Source organism: Squalius cephalus (assembly GCF_949319135.1).
Source record: "Squalius cephalus genome assembly, chromosome: 13".
Taxonomy (NCBI): Eukaryota; Metazoa; Chordata; class Actinopteri; order Cypriniformes; family Leuciscidae; genus Squalius; species Squalius cephalus.
Window position 1 is genome coordinate 39,231,308 of NC_137134.1, and position 26,752 is coordinate 39,258,059.

At 48.2% G+C, this 26,752-nt stretch overlaps 4 protein-coding genes across 7 annotated transcripts in view; 2 read left to right on the forward strand and 2 right to left on the reverse strand.

Moving 5' to 3' along the window:
- Positions 1–9,138, forward strand: part of tmem43 (transmembrane protein 43) — a 14,467-nt gene extending 5,329 nt beyond the window's left edge. Inside the window, exons 8-12 of one of the 2 annotated variants that reach the window (XM_079889627.1) lie at positions 5,216–5,343; positions 5,522–5,596; positions 7,929–8,030; positions 8,107–8,224; positions 8,306–9,138. In XM_079889627.1, the coding sequence (XP_079745753.1) occupies positions 5,216–5,343; positions 5,522–5,596; positions 7,929–8,030; positions 8,107–8,224; positions 8,306–8,508 (626 nt within the window). In that variant the 3' untranslated portion in view covers positions 8,509–9,138. The remainder of the gene's footprint in view (positions 1–5,215; positions 5,344–5,521; positions 5,597–7,928; positions 8,031–8,106; positions 8,225–8,305) is intronic. The other variant, XM_079889628.1, reaches the window with a different exon arrangement.
- Positions 8,980–16,298, reverse strand: LOC307169165 (rho-related GTP-binding protein RhoA-B). Of its 3 annotated transcripts, none has more exons than XM_079889630.1 (5): positions 15,778–16,298; positions 14,651–14,808; positions 10,789–10,909; positions 10,413–10,543; positions 8,980–9,364 (listed from the first exon to the last, which is right to left on the reverse strand). In XM_079889630.1, the coding sequence occupies exons 2-5, from the start codon at positions 14,804–14,806 to the stop codon at positions 9,191–9,193; spliced, it is 582 nt and encodes a 193-aa protein (XP_079745756.1). In that variant the 5' UTR covers positions 14,807–14,808; positions 15,778–16,298; the 3' UTR covers positions 8,980–9,190. The 3 variants fall into 3 exon arrangements, with proteins under 3 accessions (XP_079745756.1, XP_079745758.1, XP_079745757.1); XM_079889632.1 differs by having other exon boundaries at positions 16,227–16,283; XM_079889631.1 differs by having other exon boundaries at positions 15,537–15,819.
- Positions 16,299–16,887: 589 nt separating this feature from the next.
- Positions 16,888–17,865, reverse strand: ora1 (olfactory receptor class A related 1; the record flags this gene model as incomplete). The annotated part of the gene is made up of 1 exon (XM_079890390.1): positions 16,888–17,865. The coding sequence occupies exon 1, from the start codon at positions 17,830–17,832 to the stop codon at positions 16,888–16,890; it is 945 nt and encodes a 314-aa protein (XP_079746516.1). The 5' UTR covers positions 17,833–17,865.
- Positions 17,866–23,434: 5,569 nt separating this feature from the next.
- Positions 23,435–24,358, forward strand: ora2 (olfactory receptor class A related 2; the record flags this gene model as incomplete). Its single annotated transcript, XM_079890391.1, has 1 exon — positions 23,435–24,358. One exon carries the CDS (start codon positions 23,435–23,437, stop codon positions 24,356–24,358), a length of 924 nt encoding a protein of 307 aa, XP_079746517.1.
- Positions 24,359–26,752: the final 2,394 nt, after the last annotated feature.

Sequence of the window (26,752 nt, forward strand, 5' to 3'; positions counted from 1 at the left end):
TCTATTTCCTCCTCCTCCTCCTCCTCCTCTTCCTCCTCCTCCTCTTCCTCCTCCTCTATTTCCTCCTCCTCCTTTCCTCCTCTTCCTCCTCCTCTTCTTCCTCCTCCTCTATTTCCTCCTCCTCCTCCTCTTCTTCCTCCTCCTCCTCTTCCTCCTCCTCCTTTCCTCCTCTTCCTCCTCCTCTTCTTCCTCCTCCTCTATTTCCTCCTCCTCCTCCTCCTCCTCCTCCTCCTCTTCCTCCTCCTCCTTTCCTCCTCTTCCTCCTCCTCTTCTTCCTCCTCCTCTATTTCCTCCTCCTCCTCCTCTTCCTCCTCCTCCTCTTCCTCCTCCTCTTCCTCCTCCTCCTCTTCCTCCTCCTCCTTGTAGCAAATTAGCTCTATGAAATATTAATAATCAATAATAACTTGTTATAATTGATTATGAATATTTGGATCAGTTGATAGAATTAACTTAATGTTGTAAATTAATATTACAATCAATGAACCTGTTTGTCCCGTGAACACTCAGTGTTAATTGTTTATTAATTCTAATAAATGTATAATTCATGCATGGGAAATGTCTTTCTTACTTTACAGTTCTACTAAGAGCAAGTAGTCAAGATCTATGATTAGAGACTCCAGATATGAGCTTGAGACACGGACAACTTTACGTGTGACATGAACAAGATTTTATTAACTAGACTAAACACTTAAACTACTCTAACATACACACACAGTTTACCAAGGGAAAGAGCTGACGCAGAATACAGGAAAGCAAGAATTTATAGCATTGTTTGGAATTAAGCAGATCAACAGCCTTGAGCAAACCATCAGTTCAGTTCTAACACGCCCTTTATTTGCATGTCTCGCCCATTTGAATTAAACTGTCCTGATGCAATTTGTTGAGGCTCCAGTTGATCTTTGCTGATGTGGTCTTGATGAGAGAGACCCAGTGGGAGTCAGAGGATCTTTGGTGAATGGAAAGACAAGGCCGCAGCCTGGCACACGCTTGGGGGTCCTTGGGAAACTTCTAGTTCAGCATCATCTTCACATCAGGACTCCAGAAGAAGACTAAGATAGTAAAAACGTGAACTTGTGATCAGTGATTTTTAAAGCATGAAGATGTCACACCCTCTGGAGGTGTGTGAGCCAATCAGAAGATTTCTCTTTGGAGGGAGATTTTATGACCCATTGTGTTTAAGAAAATAATCTTCAAGATTCTTACAATACTAATGTAAGCAAAATGTAATGTAAATTAACAAATGGGGGACGAAGATTGGAGTTTATAGAGACTAAACATGCCACACATATGAGTTTGGTTAACCATAGTATGCAAGTCTGAAACATTAATCCAAAAGAGTTTAGAAGAGAAAATGCAGACATAGGCCAAACCACATCATGAGAGGAAAATTAGATGTGTGTTAATACATTTCTCACGTGGTTATATATAGAATATATAGGATTAACAGGGTTTATTTCTCCTTCTCAGCGAGAATTAAGTGAGAGTCACAATTCCCTGCAAATTCCTTTTTGGGGTCGTAAAACTCTCATCAGTCTCAGTGTGTCCTGTCACAGGACTCCGGGTTCTGCCGGTCTCAGTGTGTCCTGTCACAGGACTCCGGGTTCTGCCGGTCTCAGTGTGTCCTGTCACAGGACTCCGGGTTCTGCCGGTCTCAGTGTGTCCTGTCACAGGACTCCGGGTTCTGCCGGTCTCAGTGTGTCCTGTCACAGGACTCCGGGTTCTGCCGGTCTCAGTGTGTCCTGTCACAGGACTCCGGGTTCTGGCGGTCTCAGTGTGTCCTGTCACAGGACTCCGGGTTCTGCCGGTCTCAGTGTGTCCTGTCACAGGACTCCGGGTTCTGCCGGTCTCAGTGTGTCCTGTCACAGGACTCCGGGTTCTGGCGGTCTCAGTGTGTCCTGTTACAGGACTCCGGATTCTGCCGGTCTCAGTGTGTCCTGTCACAGGACTCCGGATTCTGCCGGTCTCAGTGTGTCCTGTCACAGGACTCCGGGTTCTGCCGGTCTCAGTGTGTCCTGTCACAGGACTCCGGGTTCTGCCGGTCTCAGTGTGTCCTGTCACAGGACTCCGGGTTCTGCCGGTCTCAGTGTGTCCTGTCACAGGACTCCGGGTTCTGCCGGTCTCAGTGTGTCCTGTCACAGGACTCCGGGTTCTGCCGGTCTCAGTGTGTCCTGTCACAGGACTCCGGGTTCTGCCGGTCTCAGTGTGTCCTGTCACAGGACTCCGGGTTCTGGCGGTCTCAGTGTGTCCTGTTACAGGACTCCGGGTTCTGCCGGTCTCAGTGTGTCCTGTCACAGGACTCCGGGTTCTGCCGGTCTCAGTGTGTCCTGTCACAGGACTCCGGGTTCTGCCGGTCTCAGTGTGTCCTGTCACAGGACTCCGGGTTCTGCCGGTCTCAGTGTGTCCTGTCACAGGACTCCGGGTTCTGCCGGTCTCAGTGTGTCCTGTTACAGGACTCCGGGTTCTGCCGGTCTCAGTGTGTCCTGTCACAGGACTCCGGGTTCTGCCGGTCTCAGTGTGTCCTGTCACAGGACTCCGGGTTCTGCCGGTCTCAGTGTGTCCTGTCACAGGACTCCGGGTTCTGCCGGTCTCAGTGTGTCCTGTCACAGGACTCCGGGTTCTGCCGGTCTCAGTGTGTCCTGTCACAGGACTCCGGGTTCTGCCGGTCTCAGTGTGTCCTGTCACAGGACTCCGGGTTCTGCCGGTCTCAGTGTGTCCTGTCACAGGACTCCGGGTTCTGCCGGTCTCAGTGTGTCCTGTCACAGGACTCCGGGTTCTGCCGGTCTCAGTGTGTCCTGTCACAGGACTCCGGGTTCTGCCGGTCTCAGTGTGTCCTGTCACAGGACTCCGGGTTCTGCCGGTGTCAGTGTGTCCTGTTACAGGACTCCGGATTCTGCCGGTCTCAGTGTGTCCTGTCACAGGACTCCGGGTTCTGCCGGTGTCAGTGTGTCCTGTCACAGGACTCCGGGTTCTGCCGGTCTCAGTGTGTCCTGTCACAGGACTCCGGGTTCTGGCGGTCTCAGTGTCAGTGTGTCCTGTCACAGGACTCCGGGTTCTGCCGGTCTCAGTGTGTCCTGTCACAGGACTCCGGGTTCTGCCGGTCCCAGTGTGTCCTGTCACAGGACTCCGGGTTCTGCCGGTCTCAGTGTGTCCTGTCACAGGACTCCGGGTTCTGCCGGTCTCAGTGTGTCCTGTCACAGGACTCCGGGTTCTGCCGGTCTCAGTGTGTCCTGTCACAGGACTCCGGGTTCTCACAGGACTCCGGATTCTGCCGGTCTCAGTGTGTCCTGTCACAGGACTCCGGATTCTGCCGGTCTCAGTGTGTCCTGTCACAGGACTCCGGATTCTGCCGGTCTCAGTGTGTCCTGTCACAGGACTCCGGGTTCTGCCGGTCTCAGTGTGTCCTGTCACAGGACTCCGGGTTCTGCCGATCTCAGTGTGTCCTGTCACAGGACTCCGGGTTCTCACAGGACTCCGGATTCTGCCGGTCTCAGTGTGTCCTGTCACAGGACTCCGGATTCTGCCGGTCTCAGTGTGTCCTGTCACAGGACTCCGGGTTCTCACAGGACTCCGGATTCTGCCGGTCTCAGTGTGTCCTGTCACAGGACTCCGGATTCTGCCGGTCTCAGTGTGTCCTGTCACAGGACTCCGGATTCTGCCGGTCTCAGTGTGTCCTGTCACAGGACTCCGGGTTCTGCCGGTCTCAGTGTGTCCTGTCACAGGACTCCGGATTCTGCCGGTCTCAGTGTGTCCTGTCACAGGACTCCGGATTCTGCCGGTCTCAGTGTCAGTGTGTCCTGTCACAGGACTCCGGGTTCTGCCGGTCTCAGTGTGTCCTGTCACAGGACTCAGGGTTCTGCCGGTCTCAGTGTGTCCTGTCACAGGACTCCGGGTTCTGCCGGTCTCAGTGTGTCCTGTCACAGGACTCAGGGTTCTGCCGGTCTCAGTGTGTCCTGTCACAGGACTCCGGGTTCTGCCGGTCTCAGTGTGTCCTGTCACAGGACTCCGGGTTCTGCTGGTCTCAGTGTGTCCTGTCACAGGACTCCGGGTTCTGCCGGTCTCAGTGTGTCCTGTCACAGGACTCAGGGTTCTGCCGGTCTCAGTGTGTCCTGTCACAGGACTCCGGGTTCTGCCGGTCTCAGTGTGTCCTGTCACAGGACTCAGGGTTCTGCCGGTCTCAGTGTGTCCTGTCACAGGACTCCGGGTTCTGCCGGTCTCAGTGTGTCCTGTCACAGGACTCCGGATTCTGCCGGTCTCAATGTGTCCTGTCACAGGACTCCGGGTTCTGCCGGTCTCAGTGTGTCCTGTCACAGGACTCCGGATTCTGCCGGTCTCAGTGTGTCCTGTCACAGGACTCCGGGTTCTGCCGGTCTCAGTGTGTCCTGTCACAGGACTCCGGATTCTGCCGGTCTCAGTGTGTCCTGTCACAGGACTCCGGATTCTGCTGGTCTCAGTGTGTCCTGTCACAGGACTCAGGGTTCTCCCGGTCTCAGTGTGTCCTGTCACAGGACTCCGGGTTCTGCCGGTCTCAGTGTGTCCTGTCACAGGACTCCGGATTCTGCCGGTCTCAGTGTGTCCTGTCACAGGACTCCGGATTCTGCCGGTCTCAGTGTGTCCTGTCACAGGACTCCGGGTTCTGCCGGTCTCAGTGTGTCCTGTCACAGGACTCCGGATTCTGCCGGTCTCAGTGTGTCCTGTCACAGGACTCCGGGTTCTGCCGGTCTCAGTGTGTCCTGTCACAGGACTCCGGGTTCTGCCGGTCTCAGTGTGTCCTGTCACAGGACTCCGGATTCTGCCGGTCTCAGTGTGTCCTGTCACAGGACTCCGGGTTCTGCCGGTCTCAGTGTGTCCTGTCACAGGACTCCGGATTCTGCCGGTCTCAGTGTCAGTGTGTCCTGTCACAGGACTCCGGGTTCTGCCGGTCTCAGTGTGTCCTGTCACAGGACTCCGGGTTCTGCCGGTCTCAGTGTGTCCTGTCACAGGACTCCGGATTCTGCCGGTCTCAGTGTGTCCTGTCACAGGACTCCGGGTTCTGCCGGTGTGTTCGCTTCACTTGGGATGTTAGTTTTGGGGGAAGTTTCACAGGCCTTTGTTGAGTGAGTGAGTTTGCTGGATTATTCATTAAATATAATGAATAATTTGTGTGTGTCTGATTGGTCCAGATGTTACATCCTGTTCCTCAGGCGTGTCACGTGTTGCTCACGCGTGTGTGTTTCAGGGCTGGTGGAGCAGATCAATGACTTCCAGACGCTGAGTCTCGCAGGACTTCCTGTTCCTGTGACCAACCCCTTCCTGACGGTGCAGGACGATTACTTCTACCACACGGCAAACCCTCGACGTCCAGAGGTGAGCGAACACACACACACACACACACACACACACACACACACACACACACACATACATACATACATACATACATACATACACACACACACACACACACACACACACACACACACAAACACACACACATACAGATATGCTCACACACACACAGTGATGTTGTCGCGTTGTTCTTCAGGTCGGTGATGTGCGTGTTCGTTTCGCTTACGCTGGTCTCTGCGGTGACGCATTCTATCCTGGCCCCGCCCATAAGGTAAGAACAGCCAATCAGCTGGACTGAAGCGACTTCAGTTTACTTCATGAGTAACAAATATGATCATCAGGCATTTGAGGGTTTCTTGTGTGTTTGTGTGTGTGTTTGTGTGTGTGTGTGTTTGTGTGTTTGTGTGTGTGTGTTTGTGTGTGTGTGTGTGTGTGTGTGTGTGTGTGTGTGTGTGTATTTGTGTGTGTATTTCTTTGTGTGTGTGTGTATATATGTGTGTGTGTGTGTGTATATATGTGTGTGTGTGTGTGTGTGTGTGTGTGTGTGTGTATATATGTGTGTGTGTATATGTGTGTGTGTATATATATATATATATGTGTATGTATAAGTATGTGTGTATGTGTGTGTGTATTTCTGTGTGTATGTATTTCTGTGTATGTGTGTGTGTGTGTGTGTGTATATGTGTGTGTGTGTATACACTCACCTAAAGGATTATTAGGAACACCTGTTCAATTTCTCATTAATGCAATTATCTAATCAACCAATCACATGGCAGTTGCTTCAATGCATTTAGGGGTGTGGTCCTGGTCAAGACAATCTCCTGAACTCCAAACTGAATGTCAGAATGGGAAAGAAAGGTGATTTAAGCAATTTTGAGCGTGGCATGGTTGTTGGTGCCAGACGGGCCGGTCTGAGTATTTCACAATCTGCTCAGTTACTGGGATTTTCACGCACAACCATTTCTAGGGTTTACAAAGAATGGTGTGAAAAGGGAAGAACATCCAGTATGCGGCAGTCCTGTGGGCGAAAATGCCTTGTTGATGCTAGAGGTCAGAGGAGAATGGGCCGACTGATTCAAGCTGATAGAAGAGCAACTTTGACTGAAATAACCACTCGTTACAACCGAGGTATGCAGCAAAGCATTTGTGAAGCCACAACACGCACAACCTTGAGGCGGATGGGCTACAACAGCAGAGGACCCCACCGGGTACCACTCATCTCCACTACAAATAGGAAAAAGAGGCTACAATTTGCACGAGCTCACCAAAATTGGACAGTTGAAGACTGGAAAAATGTTGCCTGGTCTGATGAGTCTCGATTTCTGTTGAGACATTCAGATGGTAGAGTCAGAATTTGGCGTAAACAGAATGAGAACATGGATCCATCATGCCTTGTTACCACTGTGCAGGCTGGTGGTGGTGGTGTAATGGTGTGGGGGATGTTTTCTTGGCACACTTTAGGCCCCTTAGTGCCAATTGGGCATCGTTTAAATGCCACGGCCTACCTGAGCATTGTTTCTGACCATGTCCATCCCTTTATGACCACCATGTACCCATCCTCTGATGGCTACTTCCAGCAGGATAATGCACCATGTCACAAAGCTCGAATCATTTCAGATTGTTTTCTTGAACATGACAATGAGTTCACTGTACTAAAATGGCCCCCACAGTCACCAGATCTCAACCCAATAGAGCATCTTTGGGATGTGGTGGAACGGGAGCTTCGTGCCCTGGATGTGCATCCCACAAATCTCCATCAACTGCAAGATGCTATCCTATCAATATGGGCCAACATTTCTAAAGAATGCTTTCAGCACCTTGTTGAATCAATGCCACGTAGAATTAAGGCAGTTCTGAAGGCGAAAGGGGGTCAAACACATTATTAGTATGGTGTTCCTAATAATCCTTTAGGTGAGTGTATGTGTATGTATATATGTATGTGTGTGTGTATTTCTGAATGTGTGTGTATGTTTATATGTGTGTGTGTATATGTGTGTTTGTATATATATGTGTGTGTATCTGTGTGTGTGTGTATTTATGTGTGTGTGTGTGTATTTCTGAATGTGTGTGTATGTTTATATGTGTGTGTGTATATGTGTGTTTGTATATATATGTGTGTGTATCTGTGTGTGTGTGTATTTATGTGTGTGTGTATTTGTGTGTGTGTGTATCTGTGTGTGTGTGTGTGTGTGTGTATATATAAATATATATGTGTCATATCTGGCGGAGACGGTGCTACTTGTATCCATAACAACTGAGTGACGTGAAGATCTGCTGTGTGCCACTGGTCCATGATTATGTGCATGCGTTTGACTGCATCTATAGTGTTTATGTCCCTGTAAATCTTTTTTTTTTAAGTGGACTTCAGTAAATAGTTCAAATGTGTTGCAGGTCAGCATTGTGGCGATGGTGGACTTCAGTAAACGGTTCACGTGTGTGTGTGTGTGTGTGTGTTGCAGGTCAGCATTGTGGCGATGGTGGACTTCAGTAAACGGTTCACGTGTGTGTGTGTGTGTGTTGCAGGTCAGCATTGTGGCGATGGTGGACTTCAGTAAACGGTTCACGTGTGTGTGTGTGTGTGTGTGTGTGTGTGTGTGTTGCAGGTCAGCATTGTGGCGATGCAGCAGGCGGATCGTCTGACGGCCTTCAGGACTCGAGCCGGAGAGACGCTGGAGATCCTGTATATGGGAGATCTGACAGCAGAGGTGCGTCACGTCACGTCACTCAGATCCCCCGCTGCAGTCGCGCTGCTGACACGTGTGTGTGTGTGTTTCGCTGCAGGAGGTGTTTGCTAAAGAACATCAGCTGAACACAATGAAGACGTGGGCGCTGAGACTCGGCGGATGGGCGCTCATGTTTCTGTCCGTTAGTCTGAGCACACGCATCATCTACACACTGGGTAACAGACACACACACTCACACTCACACTCTCTCTCTCTCTCACACACACTCACTCACACACTCTCTCTCTCTCTCTCAGTGGAGTGTGTTCCTGTGCTGCGTGAGCTGGTGTCGGCGGGGCTGAAGATCTTCTCCCTCTGCGTCTCGTGTTCTCTGTCTCTGCTGACGGTCTCGGCCGGCTGGATCTTCTACCGCCCCCTGCTGGGCGTGATGATAGCACTGCTAGCTCTCCTGCCGCTAGTCATCGCACGCGCGCGAGCGCCGGCCAAGAAGCACCAGTGACCCGCGTGAAGTCCAGCAGCTTCAGCCTCAGTGTTCCTGTCGTGTTCTCCAGCTCGAACATCTGAACATTCTCACATCAACACACACTTACTGGAGAACTGTGAGTTTGTGCCTAAAAGGAGAACTAATATCTGCTAACGGGGCCTTTTGAATTTTCTTTGTTCTTGTTTTAAACACATTTTCTCAGAAAACAAGGCTTAATGTCTTCAGTCATGTTTCTTCTCCAGTAACTATCTTGATTTAAGAATGATTAGATATTTGAGACAGAACCAATGAGGAAGAAGCTCCTGTTCTTCAGTGTGAGCAGGAACTTCATGTACAGTGTTAGTGTGTGTGTGTGTGTGTGTGTGTGTGACTGCAGAAATGCTCACGTGTGTGTGTCCAAGCTCTTTATGAGGTTTATCGTGAACCGTTCGTTGTGTTCCTCAGTAAATGAATGTAAATGTAAAGCAAAGCACGAGAAACACCAAGCGTCTTATAAAGGCTTTAATACACAAACATACCAAAGTCTGATTATTGTGAAAGACAAAAGAATGATCTTCAAGTCTGTGGGAGTGTGTGTGCAGGGCTGGTCCGGATGGGTTGCATATGTGTGTGTTTGCTGCTCGAGGCGAGTCTGAAAGAGTTAAATACTGATGTAAACTCTCAGCACTAGAGGAACTGCAGGAGTTGGAGAGGAAGTTCACAGCAGGAGGCACTTGTTGTTCTTCTTGCCCTTGCGCGCCTGCAGCGCCGCCCTGGTGGCCATCTCGAACACCTCACGCACGCCGTCCTTGCTTTTGGCAGAGCACTCCATGTATCCGAAGGCACAGATGCGGTTGGCCATGTCTCGGCCCTCCTCGGGTTTGACCGGCTCCTGCGGGACAGACACACGGAGGATTCACAGGATCTGACAACAAGTTCACAAGGTTTGTGGATTTAACCTTAAATTCACAATAAACCAACTTAAATTCACAATAACTCACAATTTCATGCATAACCCTTTTAATTCAGCTCTAAATATCTGACACTGGGCATCTCTGTCTATGACCTCTTGTGGATAATAATAATATAAGATGATATTTCATAACCCTAACCCTGGCCTTATAGCTCTATATGGAGTAAACGAGCTGTTCCTCTGGGTCCTAACGCCAGTTCCCTTCAGTGTGCATTCAGATACACATGTAGACATTATAAAATCCTTTTTTGGTAAAGTTTTAGCATTTTTAGTTTGAATTATGAGTATTTTTATGTTTTTCTATGTGTACTGAAGCATTCCTCACACTGAGGGGGTCAAACCGACCCGAGAGGGAAGGATTTGTTACTTTTATATTTCAACCACAAAACTCCTCGAATTCATTCATATTTATTGGTGTATTCGTGGTTCAAGTGCGACAAAAGTCCTGGGGTCTTGCTTTTAAATATGGACAGACGCCGGACATGCCTGAACTCCTCTTGGCGTTTCTCACCCGTTCAGCATCAGTTTAAACTGGAGAACCTGAAGTTTCAATCAAGCTCATTTAAAGTCCCAATTTTACATTTATTTTGTCTGAGAATGAACAAATTAAGGAAAATTACCAGAATTAAGGAAAACGCCAGCAAAACTATAGTGTATTTTTTTCTATTTTTCATGCGCAGAATAAAGGGGCGGGGCCTGGTTGAGTTAGTTAGTAGTGTGTTAAACTGCCGGTTATGGTAAGGGGCGGGGCATTTCCCAAACACACTCTAAGCGCTTGACCAATCACAGCACACTGGTCCAGCCGACCAATCAGAGCACAGTGTGCTTTTCAGAAGGAGGGGCTTCATAGAGACAGGAATAAACAGAGCGTTACTGACAGACTGGGAAGAGAGGAGCCGCAACAATGGAGAATATGAGGAGAATGTGTTCTGGTGCTCTTTACGACACGGAGGAGTGAGAAACGCACCTGCTTCATCTTGAAGAGCTCGCGGCGTGTGTGCTCGTCGTTCCGCAGGTCCTTCTTGTTGCCCACCAGGATAATAGGAACGTTAGGGCAGAAATGCTTGACCTCGGGCGTCCACTTCTCAGGAATGTTCTCTGACGGCCAGAAAGGTCAGAGTTGAGATGAAGCAGCAGCAGAGAGGTGTGTGTGTGTGTGTGTGTGTGTGTGTGATGTAGATGTGCGTGATGTGATGTGATGTGTGTGTGTGTGTGTGATGTGATGTGTGTGTGATTTGTATGTGATTTGTATGTGTGTGTGATTTGTATGTGATTTGTATGTGTGTGTGATTTGTATGTGTGTGTGTGTGTGTGTGTGTGTGTGTGTGTGGGGCGAGACTCACCCAGGCTGTCGGGGCTGTCGACAGAGAAGCACATGAGGATGACGTCAGTGTCGGGATAGGAGAGCGGCCGCAGCCGATCATAATCCTCCTGTCCCGCCGTATCCCACAGCGCCAGCTCCACCTGGAACACACACACACACGCCAGTCACATGACGCTAGGGCTGGCCGATATATCGCATGACATTATGCGCATCTCGTCAGTAAAGCCGGTTCTGAACTACGGCTCTGTGTAGTGAATGCCGCTCCGTCTGAAAGCAGGTGATGGCGATTTACTACTAATCAAGGAACCGGCTTTACTGACGAGATGCGCCTAACAATGTCATGCGATATATCGCCCAGCCCTACATGACACACGTTTAGTCACAAGCCATGCAAGTCATATGACACACGAGTCCCGACACACGCCAAGACGCCTGTCACGACACGCTCAGCCACACGCCAGTCACATGACGCACGCTCAGCCACACGCCAGTCACGACACATGCTCAGCCACACGCCAGTCACATGACATACGCTCAGCCACACGCCAGTCACATGACGCACGCTCAGCCACACGCCAGTCACGACACATGCTCAGCCACACGCCAGTCACATGACATAAGCTCAGCCACACGCCAGTCACATGACACACGCTAAGTCGCATGACGCACGCTCAGCCACACACGCCAGTCACATGACGCACGCTCAGCCACACGCCAGTCACATGACGCACGCTCAGCCACACGCCAGTCACATGACGCACGCTCAGCCACACGCCAGTCACGACACATGCTCAGCCACACGCCAGTCACATGACATACGCTCAGCCACACGCCAGTCACATGACGCACGCTCAGCCACACGCCAGTCACGACACATGCTCAGCCACACGCCAGTCACATGACATAAGCTCAGCCACACGCCAGTCACATGACACACGCTAAGTCGCATGACGCACGCTCAGCCACACGCCAGTCACATGACGCACGCTCAGCCACACGCCAGTCACATGACGCACGCTCAGCCACACGCCAGTCACATGACGCACGCTCAGCCACACGCCAGTCACGACACATGCTCAGCCACACGCCAGTCACATGACATACGCTCAGCCACACGCCAGTCACATGACGCACGCTCAGCCACACGCCAGTCACGACACATGCTCAGCCACACGCCAGTCACATGACATAAGCTCAGCCACACGCCAGTCACATGACACACGCTAAGTCGCATGACGCACGCTCAGCCACACGCCAGTCACATGACGCACGCTCAGCCACACGCCAGTCACGACACATGCTCAGCCACACGCCAGTCACGACACATGCTCAGCCACACGCCAGTCACATGACATAAGCTCAGCCACACGCCAGTCACATGACACACGCTAAGTCGCATGACGCACGCTCAGCCACACGCCAGTCACATGACGCACGCTCAGCCACACGCCAGTCACGACACATGCTCAGCCACACGCCAGTCACATGACATAAGCTCAGCCACACGCCAGTCACATGACACACGCCAGTCGCATGACGCACGCTCAGCCACACGCCAGTCACATGACGCACGCTCAGCCACACGCCAGTCACATGACGCACGCTCAGCCACACGCCAGTCACGACGCACGCTCAGCCACACGCCAGTCACCACACATGCTCAGCCACACGCCAGTCACATGACATACGCTCAGCCACACGCCAGTCACATGACGCACGCTCAGCCACACGCCAGTCACATGACATAAGCTCAGCCACACGCCAGTCACATGACACACGCTAAGTCGCATGACGCACGCTCAGCCACACGCCAGTCACATGACGCACGCTCAGCCACACGCCAGTCACATGACGCACGCTCAGCCACACGCCAGTCACGACACATGCTCAGCCACACGCCAGTCACGACACATGCTCAGCCACACGCCAGTCACATGACATAAGCTCAGCCACACACCAGTCACATGACACACGCTAAGTCGCATGACGCACGCTCAGCCACACGCCAGTCACATGACGCACGCTCAGCCACACGCCAGTCACATGACGCATGCTCAGCCACACGCCAGTCACGACACATGCTCAGCCACACGCCAGTCACATGACATAAGCTCAGCCACACGCCAGTCACGACACACGCCAGTCGCATGACGCACGCTCAGCCACACGCCAGTCACATGACGCATGCTCAGCCACACGCCAGTCACATGACGCACGCTCAGCCACACGCCAGTCACATGACGCACGCTCAGCCACACGCCAGTCACCACACATGCTCAGCCACACGCCAGTCACATGACATACGCTCAGCCACACGCCAGTCACATGACATAAGCTCAGCCACACGCCAGTCACATGACGCACGCTCAGCCACACGCCAGTCACGACACATGCTCAGCCACACGCCAGTCACATGACATAAGCTCAGCCACACGCCAGTCACATGACACACGCCAGTCGCATGACGCACGCTCAGCCACACGCCAGTCGCATGACGCATGCTCAGCCACACGCCAGTCACATGACGCACGCTCAGCCACACGCCAGTCACATGACGCACGCTCAGCCACACGCCAGTCACCACACATGCTCAGCCACACGCCAGTCACATGACATACGCTCAGCCACACGCCAGTCACATGACATAAGCTCAGCCACACGCCAGTCACATGACACACGCTAAGTCGCATGACGCACGCTCAGCCACACGCCAGTCGCATGACGCACGCTCAGCCACACGCCAGTCACATGACGCACGCTCAGCCACACGCCAGTCACATGACGCACGCTCAGCCACACGCCAGTCACATGACGCACGCTCAGCCACACGCCAGTCACGACACATGCTCAGCCACACGCCAGTCACGACACATGCTCAGCCACACGCCAGTCACATGACATAAGCTCAGCCACACACCAGTCACATGACACACGCTAAGTCGCATGACGCACGCTCAGCCACACGCCAGTCACATGACGCACGCTCAGCCACACGCCAGTCACGACACATGCTCAGCCACACGCCAGTCACATGACATAAGCTCAGCCACACGCCAGTCACATGACACACGCCAGTCGCATGACGCACGCTCAGCCACACGCCAGTCACATGACGCACGCTCAGCCACACGCCAGTCACATGACGCACGCTCAGCCACACGCCAGTCACCACACATGCTCAGCCACACGCCAGTCACCACATACGCTCAGCCACACGCCAGTCACATGACGCACGCTCAGCCACACGCCAGTCACGACGCACGCTCAGCCACACGCCAGTCACGACACATGCTCAGCCACACGCCAGTCACATGACATAAGCTCAGCCACACGCCAGTCACATGACACACGCTAAGTCGCATGACGCACGCTCAGCCACACGCCAGTCACATGACGCACGCTCAGCCACACGCCAGTCACATGACGCACGCTCAGCCACACGCCAGTCACATGACGCACGCTCAGCCACACGCCAGTCACGACACATGCTCAGCCACACGCCAGTCACATGACATACGCTCAGCCACACGCCAGTCACATGACGCACGCTCAGCCACACGCCAGTCACGACACATGCTCAGCCACACGCCAGTCACATGACATACGCTCAGCCACACGCCAGTCACATGACGCACGCTCAGCCACACGCCAGTCACATGACGCACGCTCAGCCACACGCCAGTCACATGACATAAGCTCAACCACACGCCAGTCACATGACACACGCTCAGCCACACGCCAGTCACATGACACACGCTCAGCCACACGCCAGTCACATGACACACGCTCAGTCACATGACACACGCTAAGACACGACACACGTTCAGCCACACACTAGTCACATGACACACACTCACATGACACACGCCTGCGCTGCTCACCTGCTTGCTGTCCACCTCAATGTCGGCCACGTAGTTCTCGAAGACGGTGGGTACATAGACCTCGGGGAACTGGTCTTTACTGAAGACGATGAGGAGGCAGGTCTTCCCGCACGCGCCGTCCCCGACGATCACCAGCTTCTTACGGATCGCCGCCATCTCTGAAAACACATGCGCAGATTAATATCATATGTTCATGTTTCCCTGCAAAACAACCTTGGTGTTGTTAATGCCGTAATCTACAGTTTGAGCTACAGAAATGTCTATTATTATATTTCATGTTAACTATATATTTATTTATATTAAATTTTTTCAATATTAAATTAATTAATTAATAATTCAACATGTACACATACACATATATATTAACAATATAACTATATTTTTATTTATAATCTAACTAAATAGAATGCAGCTTATTATATATAAGGGGATTTAATATTTTTGCATCTTGACTTTATTCATGACAATTAACCAGATTTCCTGATCAATATGACGTACATTACAATAAAATAATAAATCGAGTGCAAAAATGGCACGCAAATTAAAGTCACACAATAGTCAACAGGCTAATTTTTTTACCATGTGAAATATTATTATTATCATTGTGTAAATGAAAAACGCTGCTGCTCGTTAGATTTCATGAGATTCGCCCGTTAAATGCTGACACATTAAAAATACTGTCATGGAAAAACTAAAAATGAATGAAAACAGCACTGTTAATTCAGTAAGAGTTTCATATGAATGATCAACACGCAGTTGTTTTTAAATGTGTGTTTATACGCTGCTATCTGACCGGTTTCATTTCAGGAATAAATGCAGATTCGTACAGCGTAAGGGTGAATAATCTTATTATTATGTCACTCTCAGGGATTCGTTTCTCACTTACATAAACGTTTTTTGTTTTTGTTTTAAAAGTTTGTATTTATTTTCAATGTGCCAAACTGTCGCTGCGAAGCTAACAGCTACACCACCGGAAGTGATCGACTCTTCTCAGTAAAGTCATCATTCAAACCATCGGACATCAAGGACCCGACCCACTCTCTCTGGCAGGTGAAGTTTAATTAGCGTCTTGATCTTATTTAAAGCTTGGAAAAGCGGAGGGGAAATCTAATTAAACTCGGTCTCACCGTCAGTTTAACTCGGATCAAGTTTTCCGGGTCGGTTCAGTGCGCGCGCCTGAAGCCTGACACAACCAGACAAGATGGCGGCTGAACAATCAACCCGTCAAACTAAGAGTCCTCAACAGACGCGTCAAAATAATAGTCCTTACAGTTCACTTTCCAACTGTTCGTTTATTAAGTGCATACAGTTTTCACATTCAAACACAGACAATATAAAGTAAAGTCTGAAGAATGACGGACAATGGAGGCTTTGTTTCTGAACTTTTACTCAGAACGCAGAACAGAAGCGCTGCTCACTCACTACTAGTCTTTCCTTATTTCCTGCTTAGGAACTCCCCCGCGTTAACCTTATAATTTCCGGTGAAAAATAAAACAGCAATTTCACCACAATTGTCAAGAGTCTGTGCGCTACTATTATATAGTTTGTAAGCCAGCTCTATTAGGTTAAATAATACCAAGAGTTCAGCTTTTGAGATTTGACTGCTTGCCGTCCTCTGTTTGGTTAACTAAACTACCCGTCAAATAAAGAGTCCTCAACAGACGCGTCAAAATAAGAGTCCTCACAGTTCACTTTCCAACAGTTCGTTTATTAAGTGCACAGAGTTTTCACATTCAAACACAAAGACAATATATCAAGTCACCTTCATTTATATAGTGCTTGGAACAATATATATTGTTTCAAAGCAGCTTTACCGTGATAACAGGAGATTACAGTAACAGAGATTGTTTAGGCTTTACAGCAGCTCCAGAATAAAGTTATTGTCCAGCTAAAGTTAGTTTTGATTGATTCACTTCCATTGCAAAGATCATTATTAACTTAGGGGCCGCTAACACGACACCTTTTAACTGAAAACAGAAAACCTTTAATGTGTTCTGGCCGTTCATTTGCACGACAACAGTGTTTGGAGGCTCGAGAATGCAAACTTTGAAACAGGTTCCAAGGTGCAGGTTTTGAAAACTTTTGAAAAACAAAATGTGAATCCATGAAAACGCTGACGGCGTGCACATATTATGTGTTTAGTCTATAGGTATGCGTGTTTGGATATATATGTGCGCAGGCGCGTAGTCTTTCTTTACAAACATAGAGTTTGTAAGCAGCACTATGTTTAGGCCTAGCTAGGACTCCGAGTTTTTGACGTCTGACTGCTTGCTGTCGTCCGCCGGGTCCGCGCTCGCACACACCATCCTCGCTTTGACCTTCTTGTTGGAGGAGATGATGAGGAACGGGCTGAGCGAGGCGTAGCATGAGGAGAAGAACACCCTCATGTCGGCCACCACCGCCGGCACCTGCGCCACCGTTAGCATGTAGATCCAGATGACGTTATCGATGCCGAAGAACACCGCGTACAGAACCACAAGCATCAGCACAGTCTTAGCGGCGCGTGTCTCCTTGCCCTGCGAGCGGCGGATGCCCTTCAGCTTCCGGCCATGCTGGTACAGGAGCACCAGGAGGAACCCGCTGGAGCCTAGCATCATGCCCACGAACGCGAAGTCACGCACCGACACGGCCACCCCGTTCGCCACGTAGGACAGGTTATCGCGGAAGTCCACGTGGCAGAAGCCCAGGTTGAGGGTGAACGGCGGGACGGTGCCGTTGCGTGGCGCTACGGAGAAGAAGGGTGCGGCGATGCAGACGGCCATGTTGAGGAGCCAGAGCGCAGCGAAGCCGGGGAGGATTAGCTGCGGGAGTCGAGGCTTGAGGCGGGAGAGCAGCGGGCCGGCCGCGGGTGCCACGCTAGCCGCCTGGAACACGCTCAGCATGCAGGTCAGGCACACGGACAGCGCGCGCGACACGCGGTACAGGTATATGACCACCTTGCAGCCGGCGTCGTCTAGCAGGTTCCTCACGCCGAACACGCTCAGGGTCTGCGGGACGCCACGGGTTAGCAGCAGAAGCAGGTCCGCGAACGCCAGGTGGCACAGGATAGCGTCCGTGGGTGTTAGCCGAGACTCGCGCAGAAGCATGTGTGCGTACGCTAGCAGCACCAGCGTGTTTGCTAGGATCCCCAGACCCGTCTGCAGCAGGAACGACACGCCTTTGATGGTCACGCACAGGTCCATGGAGTCGCTTAGAGACGTCTGAGTCGCGGCTCAATATAAAGCCCAATATAAAGCCTCGTCTACACCCGCGGGAGCGACTCAAACCCACGGCAGAGACGAGAGAGAGCTAGAAGTGAAGAAGAGAGGAGAAGGGTCCAGCTGGGGCGCGTCCTAATGACTCCAGAAGTGTCTTATAGAAAAAAACGTGATGTCAAACTTGTAAGACTGGTCTTCGCGGTTCATGCAACCGGCCCCAGGGATCAGGCTCCTGTCAGGAGACCGATCAATGCTTCTCCTCTTCTCAGTTTGTTTTTTTTCACCTTAAAATATAATCACTTTTAAATTAATGTCACATTTAGCTAATCGTTTCGTTGTTTTTGACCCGTTTAACCTTGTATTTGAATAAATAAGGTTATGACACCAACAATTTACTTACCAGTGAAAGTTCACACTTTGATAAGGAGCCTAACTAATGTAAAGTTCAAACAGTAGTGAAATAAGAACAAATAAACAGATTGCGTTAGATATTTTGGTAACACTTTATTTTACAGTGTCCTTGTAACATATGTTACATGTATTTACTATAGTAATAAAGAGTAAATTATGCATTATTACATGCAACTAACCCTCTACCTAACCCTAATCCCACCCTAACCCTATAGTAAGTACATGTTGTTAATTAATATTACTCAGGACTTAAATACTATATATAATTGTTTTGCTGAAATGTTTCACAAATGAAGATTTGGTTACACTTTATTTTCAGGTGTCATTGTTACAGTGTAGTTATATATTTAAGTATATAATTATTAAATATTGAGTAATTGATAAAAAATATTGAGTAATATTAATTAACAACATGCACTTACTATAGGGTTCGGGTGGGATTAGGGTTTGGTTGAGGGTTAATTGCTTGTAATTATGCATAATTTACTCTTTATTACTACAGTAAATGCATGTAACATATGTAACAAGGACACTGTAATATATAGTGCTACGGATTTTTCATGTCATTCTAGTGTATTTTTGTGTATCATTTCGTTAACGATCAATCTATTTCCATGTTTAATGGCCTCAGTGTGTGTAAGGAATGAAGTGTGTGTGTTGTTTGTGAGGAATGAAGTGTGTGTGTTGTTTGTCCTGTAATTGAGAGTCCTCAGGAGATAATTAGACAACATTAAGCTAATGAGGAGCAGGGGACGTGCAGGTCTGGGCTGGTCTGTTTTCTTCCCATCATTCCCTCGGGAGAGCTGTGTTTACGCCTGAACACACACGCGACACACACGACACACACGCGTGTTTAACATCCTCACCCCGAGGACTGACCACACCCGTCGCACACACACACTGTTCGTTAAGGGCTATTAGCATGTAACAGATGCCGTGTTTCTGGATGGCTTAGTTCATATTTAGTAATATTATAGATCTGGCTGCACTGACACTATTGGAAACTAAACTTGAACTGAATTGATCTGAATAATGACTCTATTGTCTTCTTAGCGCTGCTTTATGGCTGAACTGAATTCTGTTTGCATCTTTGATTCTGTTATCTTCCCGTTTATCATTGTGAAGCGGCTTTGAAGCGATCAGAAGTGCTGCGATACGAAGTCCCAAAACTGCTCCCAGAAATAAAGACGAGAGAAGTTTTTAGCATAATATGTAAAGCAAGGGTTATAGACAAGGCAATAACAGCCAAATAAATAAACAAAATAAAGGAAATGTGGGATAACATGGGTAAAGTAAGGAGTGTTACATGAAGGAACATTTAATGAAACCCTCCACTCGTCACACAGGCCTCTGATTCGATTAGCAGCTTCATCTTGTCTTTATCTTGAACAAACGTTCTTCTTGTAATGTTAATACGACGTTCATTCAACGTTATCTGGTCTTTAATACTGTTCTCACACAAAAACATTATTTATACATCAGCTGCAGAGCTGTTTGAATGACAGTAATGTTGTTGATGTTTTCCACTCTACAGAGACAGCACTTGTAAAGGTTTTAGATGATGTTGTAAAGGCTGCTGACTCGGTGACTCTGTTGCTCTGGTGCTTTGAGAGTTAAGTGCTGCATTCGATACTGTTGACCATGATGTCCTGCTCTCTCGTCTAGAGCAAGCTGTCGGCGTCAGAGGAACTGCTCTACGTTGGTTTCAGTCATACCTTAAAAATAGAAGCTTCTCGATCAATATAGGAGTTTGTTATTCGGGTGTGGTCCCCCTGATTTGTGGGGTCCCCCAAGGCTCTATTGTGGCCCCTTTATTGTTTTCACTCGATATGCTTCATTTAGGCTCTATTTTTGAAAAGCATGGCTTGTATTTGCAGATGATACACAACTTTATTTGCCCCTGAAGCACACAGATAGCTTGGACTCGGTCAGTGCCTGTCTTTCGTTGTCAAAGACCGGATGCCGTTACATTTTTTACATCTAAATGAGAGTAAAACAGAGATCATTTTGTTTGGACCAAACATTTCTCATTTAAATTCTGGCGTCTTATCTTCAGTTAAATCGTGTGTAAAAAAAACTTGGGCGTCTTATTTGATAGTGCACTTAAATTTGATAAGCAAATCAATTTAGTGGTCAAATCAACTTTTTACCAACTAAGAGCACTGGCTAAAGTGAAGAGTTTTCTTTCTTTTAAGAACTTTGAAACTGCAATTCATGCTTTTATTTCTTCTAGAATTGAGTATTGTAACTCCCTGTATTTGTGAATAAACAATTCTTCCTTAGCTAGAATACAAATGGTCCAAAACTCGACTGCAAGGTGTTCGCAAACGCAAATATATTACTCCTGTTTTAATGTCTTTACTTTGGCTCCCAGTCCGCTAGAATTGACTTTAAAGTGCTTCTGCTTGTTTTTAAATGTTTACATGGCCTAAGAGGGGGCTCTTACCTTTCAGACTAGTTGTGTATACACCATCCATTGAGAACGCAGAGTTTGTTAACTGTTCCAAAGTCAAAGTTAAAATCTAGGGGTGACCGAGCTTTTTCCAGAGCCGCTCCTAAACCTTTGAATAGTTCATTCATATTTGAGCTGCACCAACATACATATTTTTAAATTAAAATTAAAAACAGTATCTCTTCACTGTAACCTATAACTTGTGATGTCCCTTGTTGTCTGTTGTTGTTTTATTTTATTTTTATTAATTGTTTTTGGTTTTAGAACATTATACAGCACATTGGTCAACTGTGGTTGTTTTTAATTGTGCTTTATAGATAAATTGGGATTGAGATACACTCACCTAAAGGATTATTAGGAACACCTGTTCAATTTCTCATTAATGCAATTATCTAATCAACCAATCACATGGCAGTTGCTTCAATGCATTTAGGGGTGTGGTCCTGGTCAAGACAATCTCCTGAACTCCAAACTGAATGTCAGAATGGGAAAGAAAGGTGATTTAAGCAATTTTGAGCGTGGCATGGTTGTTGGTGCCAGACGGGCCGGTCTGAGTATTTCACAATCTGCTCAGTTACTGGGATTTTCACGCACAACCATTTCTAGGGTTTACAAAGAATGGTGTGAAAAGGGAAAAACATCCAGTATGCGGCAGTCCTGTGGGCGAAAATGCCTTGTTGATGCTAGAGGTCAGAGGAGAATGGGCCGACTGATTCAAGCTGATAGAAGAGCAACTTTGACTGAAATAACCACTCGTTACAACCGAGGTATGCAGCAAAGCATTTGTGAAGCCACAACACGCACAACCTTGAGGCGGATGGGCTACAACAGCAGAAGACCCCACCGGGTACCACTCATCTCCACTACAAATAGGAAAAAGAGGCTACAATTTGCACGAGCTCACCAAAATTGGACAGTTGAAGACTGGAAAAATGTTGCCTGGTCTGATGAGTCTCGATTTCTGTTGAGACATTCAGATGGTAGAGTCAGAATTTGGCGTAAACAGAATGAGAACATGGATCCATCATGCCTTGTTACCACTGTGCAGGCTGGTGGTGGTGGTGTAATGGTGTGGGGGATGTTTTCTTGGCACACTTTAGGCCCCTTAGTGCCAATTGGGCATCGTTTAAATGCCACGGCCTACCTGAGCATTGTTTCTGACCATGTCCATCCCTTTATGACCACCATGTACCCATCCTCTGATGGCTACTTCCAGCAGGATAATGCACCATGTCACAAAGCTCGAATCATTTCAGATTGTTTTCTTGAACATGACAATGAGTTCACTGTACTAAAATGGCCCCCACAGTCACCAGATCTCAACCCAATAGAGCATCTTTGGGATGTGGTGGAACGGGAGCTTCGTGCCCTGGATGTGCATCCCACAAATCTCCATCAACTGCAAGATGCTATCCTATCAATATGGGCCAACATTTCTAAAGAATGCTTTCAGCACCTTGTTGAATCAATGCCACGTAGAATTAAGGCAGTTCTGAAGGCGAAAGGGGGTCAAACACAGTATTAGTATGGTGTTCCTAATAATCCTTTAGGTGAGTGTACATCATTCATGGAGTGTTACTTTTCAGAAATGTTTTAGCTGGACGTTCATCTAACGTTTTTTTAAAATGTTACTCGTTTCAGAACATTCAAAATTTACGTTCCATAATGTTTGAAAAATTTTACAATGGAACATTCCTTTAAAGGTGCAGTGTGTAATTTTTAGCGGCATCTAGTGGTGAGGTTGTGAACCGCACCCAACAGAAGTTAGGGTGGCCGACAGGAAGTGATGTCGTCGTCTGAGACAGCAGAGAGTAGCCACTTCAGCAATGAGGTTTCTTTACAAAGATTAATCAAGAAATGATGTTTACTTAATTATTCAGTAAAACGATATGTTATTGCGAATATTATTGTTACTTGTTCATCATTGTGTCAGTGTTTTATTCGCTGGCTTTAGCTGAAGCTTCTTATCATGAAGAACAACACAGTGACGAAACGCGTTTGTCCGCTCAGGGCCACCGTAGAAACATGTCGATGTAAGGAGACCCACGGTGTGTGTAGAGAGAAATGCCTCATTCTGAGCTAATAAACACATAACGCTTCATTATGTAAGGTCTTTATACACCACTGAAAACATAGTTATGAATATGATATTGCATTTCTGTCCACAGATCCTCCTAAATCTTACACACTGCACCTACATTGTTAAAAGCGCTATAGAAATGAAGATGACTTGACTTGACTTGACTTTAACGTTCACTTAATCAAGAAGAAACATGTCGGTGCCAATGGCCTCGTGGTCAGTGCCGACACTTAGCCGCTGCACTCGGGCGGTCCGAGTTCGAGTCCCGGCTCGTGGACCTTTCCCGATCCCGTCCCCCGTCTCTCTCCCACCTCGCTTCCTGTCTACTCTCTACTGTCCTGTAACAATAAAAGGCAAAAATCGCCAAAAAAAAAACAATATACAGAAAAAGCAAGAAGAAACATTTAAACCCCTGAAGGTTCAGGGAGCGTTCAGAAGGTTTTCATAATGTGCGCTGGAGCGTCTGTAATAGTGCTGAGCTGTTCCACTCGTCAGTGACAGGCTCGCTCAGCTGCACGTCATCGGTGTAATTGAGCTGAGACTGAAGGCACTGGACCGTCCCGAACATCAGCGTCCCACGGCTCCGACCCGACTATAAACCAGAGCAGATCTCTGCAGCGTTCAGAAGAGTGTGTGTGTGTGTGATGGACGCGAGCGCTCTGACGCGAGGTCTGCTCTTCCTCTCGCTCGCGGTGACCGGAGTCCCAGGGAACATCGCTGTGATCTCCGCCTTCCTCTCGCTGGCGTATCAGGAGCGTCTCTCGCCGGCCGACGCCATCGTGCTGCACCTAGCGATCGTTAACCTGGCTAACCTGTCGGTGCGCTGTGTGCTGGAGGTGCTAGCATCCTTCTCTGTGTACGTGTTCGACGACAGCAGCTGCAAGGCCGTGATCTTCCTCTACCGCACCTTCAGGTCTCTGTCCATCTGGCTGACCTTCGTGCTGAGCGCGTACCAGTGCCTGAGCGTGTCTCCGCCGGGGTCGCGCCGTGCTAGCGCTCGTGCTCTGCTGGGCCGCTCGCTGTGTGTGGTGTTCCTGGCGCTGTGGCTAATCAACGCCTCGATGAGCGCGGCTCCGCTGCTGTTCGCCGTCGCGGCGCGTAATGACTCCAAGCTCTCGCCGAACGCCATCAACGTGGAGTTCTGCTTCCTGAACTTCCCGTCGAGGCTAGCGCGGGACGCTAATGGTGCGGCGCAGGTGGGGAGGGACGTGGTGCCGATGGCGCTGATGGCGGGTGCTAGCGTTCTGCTCCTAGTGTTCCTGCGGCGCCGGCAGGCCACGGCTCGTAGCGGGTCGTTAGCGGAGCGGCGCGCGGCTCTCGGCGTGATCACGCTAGTCTCGCTGTACCTGCTCTTCTACGGCGTGGACAACGGCCTGTGGGTTTATACGCTCAGCGTGCCTCAGACGATCGGCTCGTCGCTAATCTCCGACCTCAGGATCTTCTTCTCCTCGCTCTACGCCGCCGTCAGTCCCATCATCATCATCGTCTCCAACACCAGAGTTAGCCGGAGAGCCGGAGACGCGCTGAGACGCTGCCAACGCCACGGGCACATCGACCACAGGACATGATGGACGAAACGTTGACGGGCGCGGTGTGTGTCAGCGCTCAGATCACAGCTGTGATTCTCAAAACTACCTGTTCAACCTCCACATCATAACAACTTCTTCCCAGCAAGCAGTTCTGCGTTTAAAAGGCGTCTCATAGCCGTCCAAACACAGCCCTGACGTCTAGGCTAAACAAGGGAAGATTGGGGCTGTCAGTGAAAGTTTAATAGACGTCTAAAGAATAGACTAGCCATCAATTAGAAAACAAAGAAATGAAAAATGAGTGAAGAAATGAAACCAAACACCTTGTAATCACTGTTGACTTCGCTTACATGATGGAATATCATACATCTCGCAAGTTATTTTGGCAAAAACACGTCACCAAACTCAAGGTTATTTTGTCTAGAAGTGTGTTACTCACAGCCGGACTATATCGGGTCTGTAGTTGACCTAGACAGTGAAGTGACGGCTATTGCATGCTGGGAGGTCTTTGTGTCCTGAACTGATGAATTCTGAATGTCACCACTGAAGGGGAATGTAAAGCATTAGCTCAACCAGTTCTCTAAAATAGCTCAGATGTGCATCTCATCAAGCTTCATCTGGGAAGCAGATAAACAGGGTTAATTCCGACAATGGAAGAACAACACGGAAACGAACAGGGTCTCCAGCCGGGAAGAAGAGGAGTAAAGATGTGAGATGAAGAGTACCGAAGAAAAACTGAGGAAGAGCCCGAGATGACATGTTTCTGATGAAATCAGGGCTGCTATTGTAGATCATGTTCTCAGTCGTGACCTCATGACCTCATGACCTCATGACCTTATGGCGGGTCAAAAGGTGCAGCTGAATGTGTGTGTCCTCAATCCTTCATCATGTTACGCTACTGTTATACAGTATACTTACTGTAAATCTATATTACTTGCATTTAACATTATACAGTAAATATGCTTTATAGAGACATTATGTAACACACACACACAGAGAGATATACAGTAAGTGTGTTTGTGTGTGTGCATATATAAATATATATACTGTAAAGCTGCTGTTAATCTGTGCTGAATAAAGCGCTGTAGAAGTTAAGCTGACTGACTCATGTTTCTGCGCTTGTGTGTGAGAAAAACATGTCAAAATAACTTAATTTCTAATTGTATGGAAATGAATATCTCTGCCAGACTCATTTCCAAATAATTTTATTTGCGATCCAGACTTCACTCACACAGTGAGACTTTCCGAACACTATAATGAGATGATTGACATCAGCAGCTCTGGTCCACACACACACACACACACACACACACACACACACACACAGATGTTTCTCCACATGTCGAGTTCTTCATTCCACTGAAACACGACTCCGTTGGAATGAGGGAACGATGATCTGGTGATCTGAGGGAAACACAGAGAGTGGACAGGAATAATGACTAAATTAATCAAATGTAAGAGCTGAATTCTTCTGACACAAACACACACACACACACACACACACACACGCACACACACACACACGCACGCACGCGCGCACACACACACACACGCACGCACGCACGCACGCACGCACACACACGCACGCACACACACACACACACACACACACACACAAAACATATCCAGTACATGAAACAAATGTTGGCTGAAATTGAAAAAATTATTTCAACTAGTTGCCAAGGTAACATTTCTCATTTTCATTTACAATGTTTTACAATCGCTAAGACACATTTCTCAATACATAGGTAATCTTCTCAAAACTCTTCACAATTTCAGCTTCAGTTCATTTCACATTCAAAATGCACTAAATCTACCAAAACACGTCATTCATGTCTCAGATCAACTCATTCTTCCAGAACACCGGCCGTTTCCAACCCCAAATCTCCCGTTATCACTCATGAAACACAGACCTGAAAACAGGGAGCATTACGCTTGATATGTCTCTACAATACAACAATGACACTCTCTACTGTTTATAATTCACTGCAGTTTATGTTACATGATCTATGTTTACATTACTGTACTAAATTAATTGTATTATATTATAAGTTCCTTTTTGGTGATGAAACTGAAAGACTAACACTTGTGTCGGTGTTCAGTTTCATCGGATTACTTTGGTAGTATTTGATTTTTTAGATTCGGATACATTTCATTACAGTATTACTGTAGAAATGTAGCATATTTCTGTCTTATTCAGTTTGCATTATGTTATTGTTTTGAACTTATGTTGACCAGTTTTGAATCGCCTGTAGGTTCACTGTTGTGCTGAAGTCATATCATTTAGAAGATGTCATCACTGAAGGCATTTTGTGCCAAAGCAGTTTTGAAAAAGGGATTTGAGAAATGTGTCCTAATGATTGTAAAAAAACCTGTAATTTAACTTGATGTATTACATGATTAAAATTGAAATAAATAAATAGAAAAAATTACAAA

Bases quoted from the DNA above. Each gene is read 5' to 3' on its own strand.
- LOC307169165 (XM_079889630.1), bottom strand. From the start codon at position 14,806: ATGGCGGCGATCCGTAAGAAGCTGGTGATCGTCGGGGACGGCGCGTGC. The intron at 10,544-10,788 runs GTGAGTCTCGCC...TCTGGCCGTCAG, and splicing joins CGACAGCCCCGACAGCCTGG to AGAACATTCCTGAGAAGTGG. The intron at 9,365-10,412 runs GTGCGTTTCTCA...TCTGTCCCGCAG, and splicing joins AGCTCTTCAAGATGAAGCAG to GAGCCGGTCAAACCCGAGGA.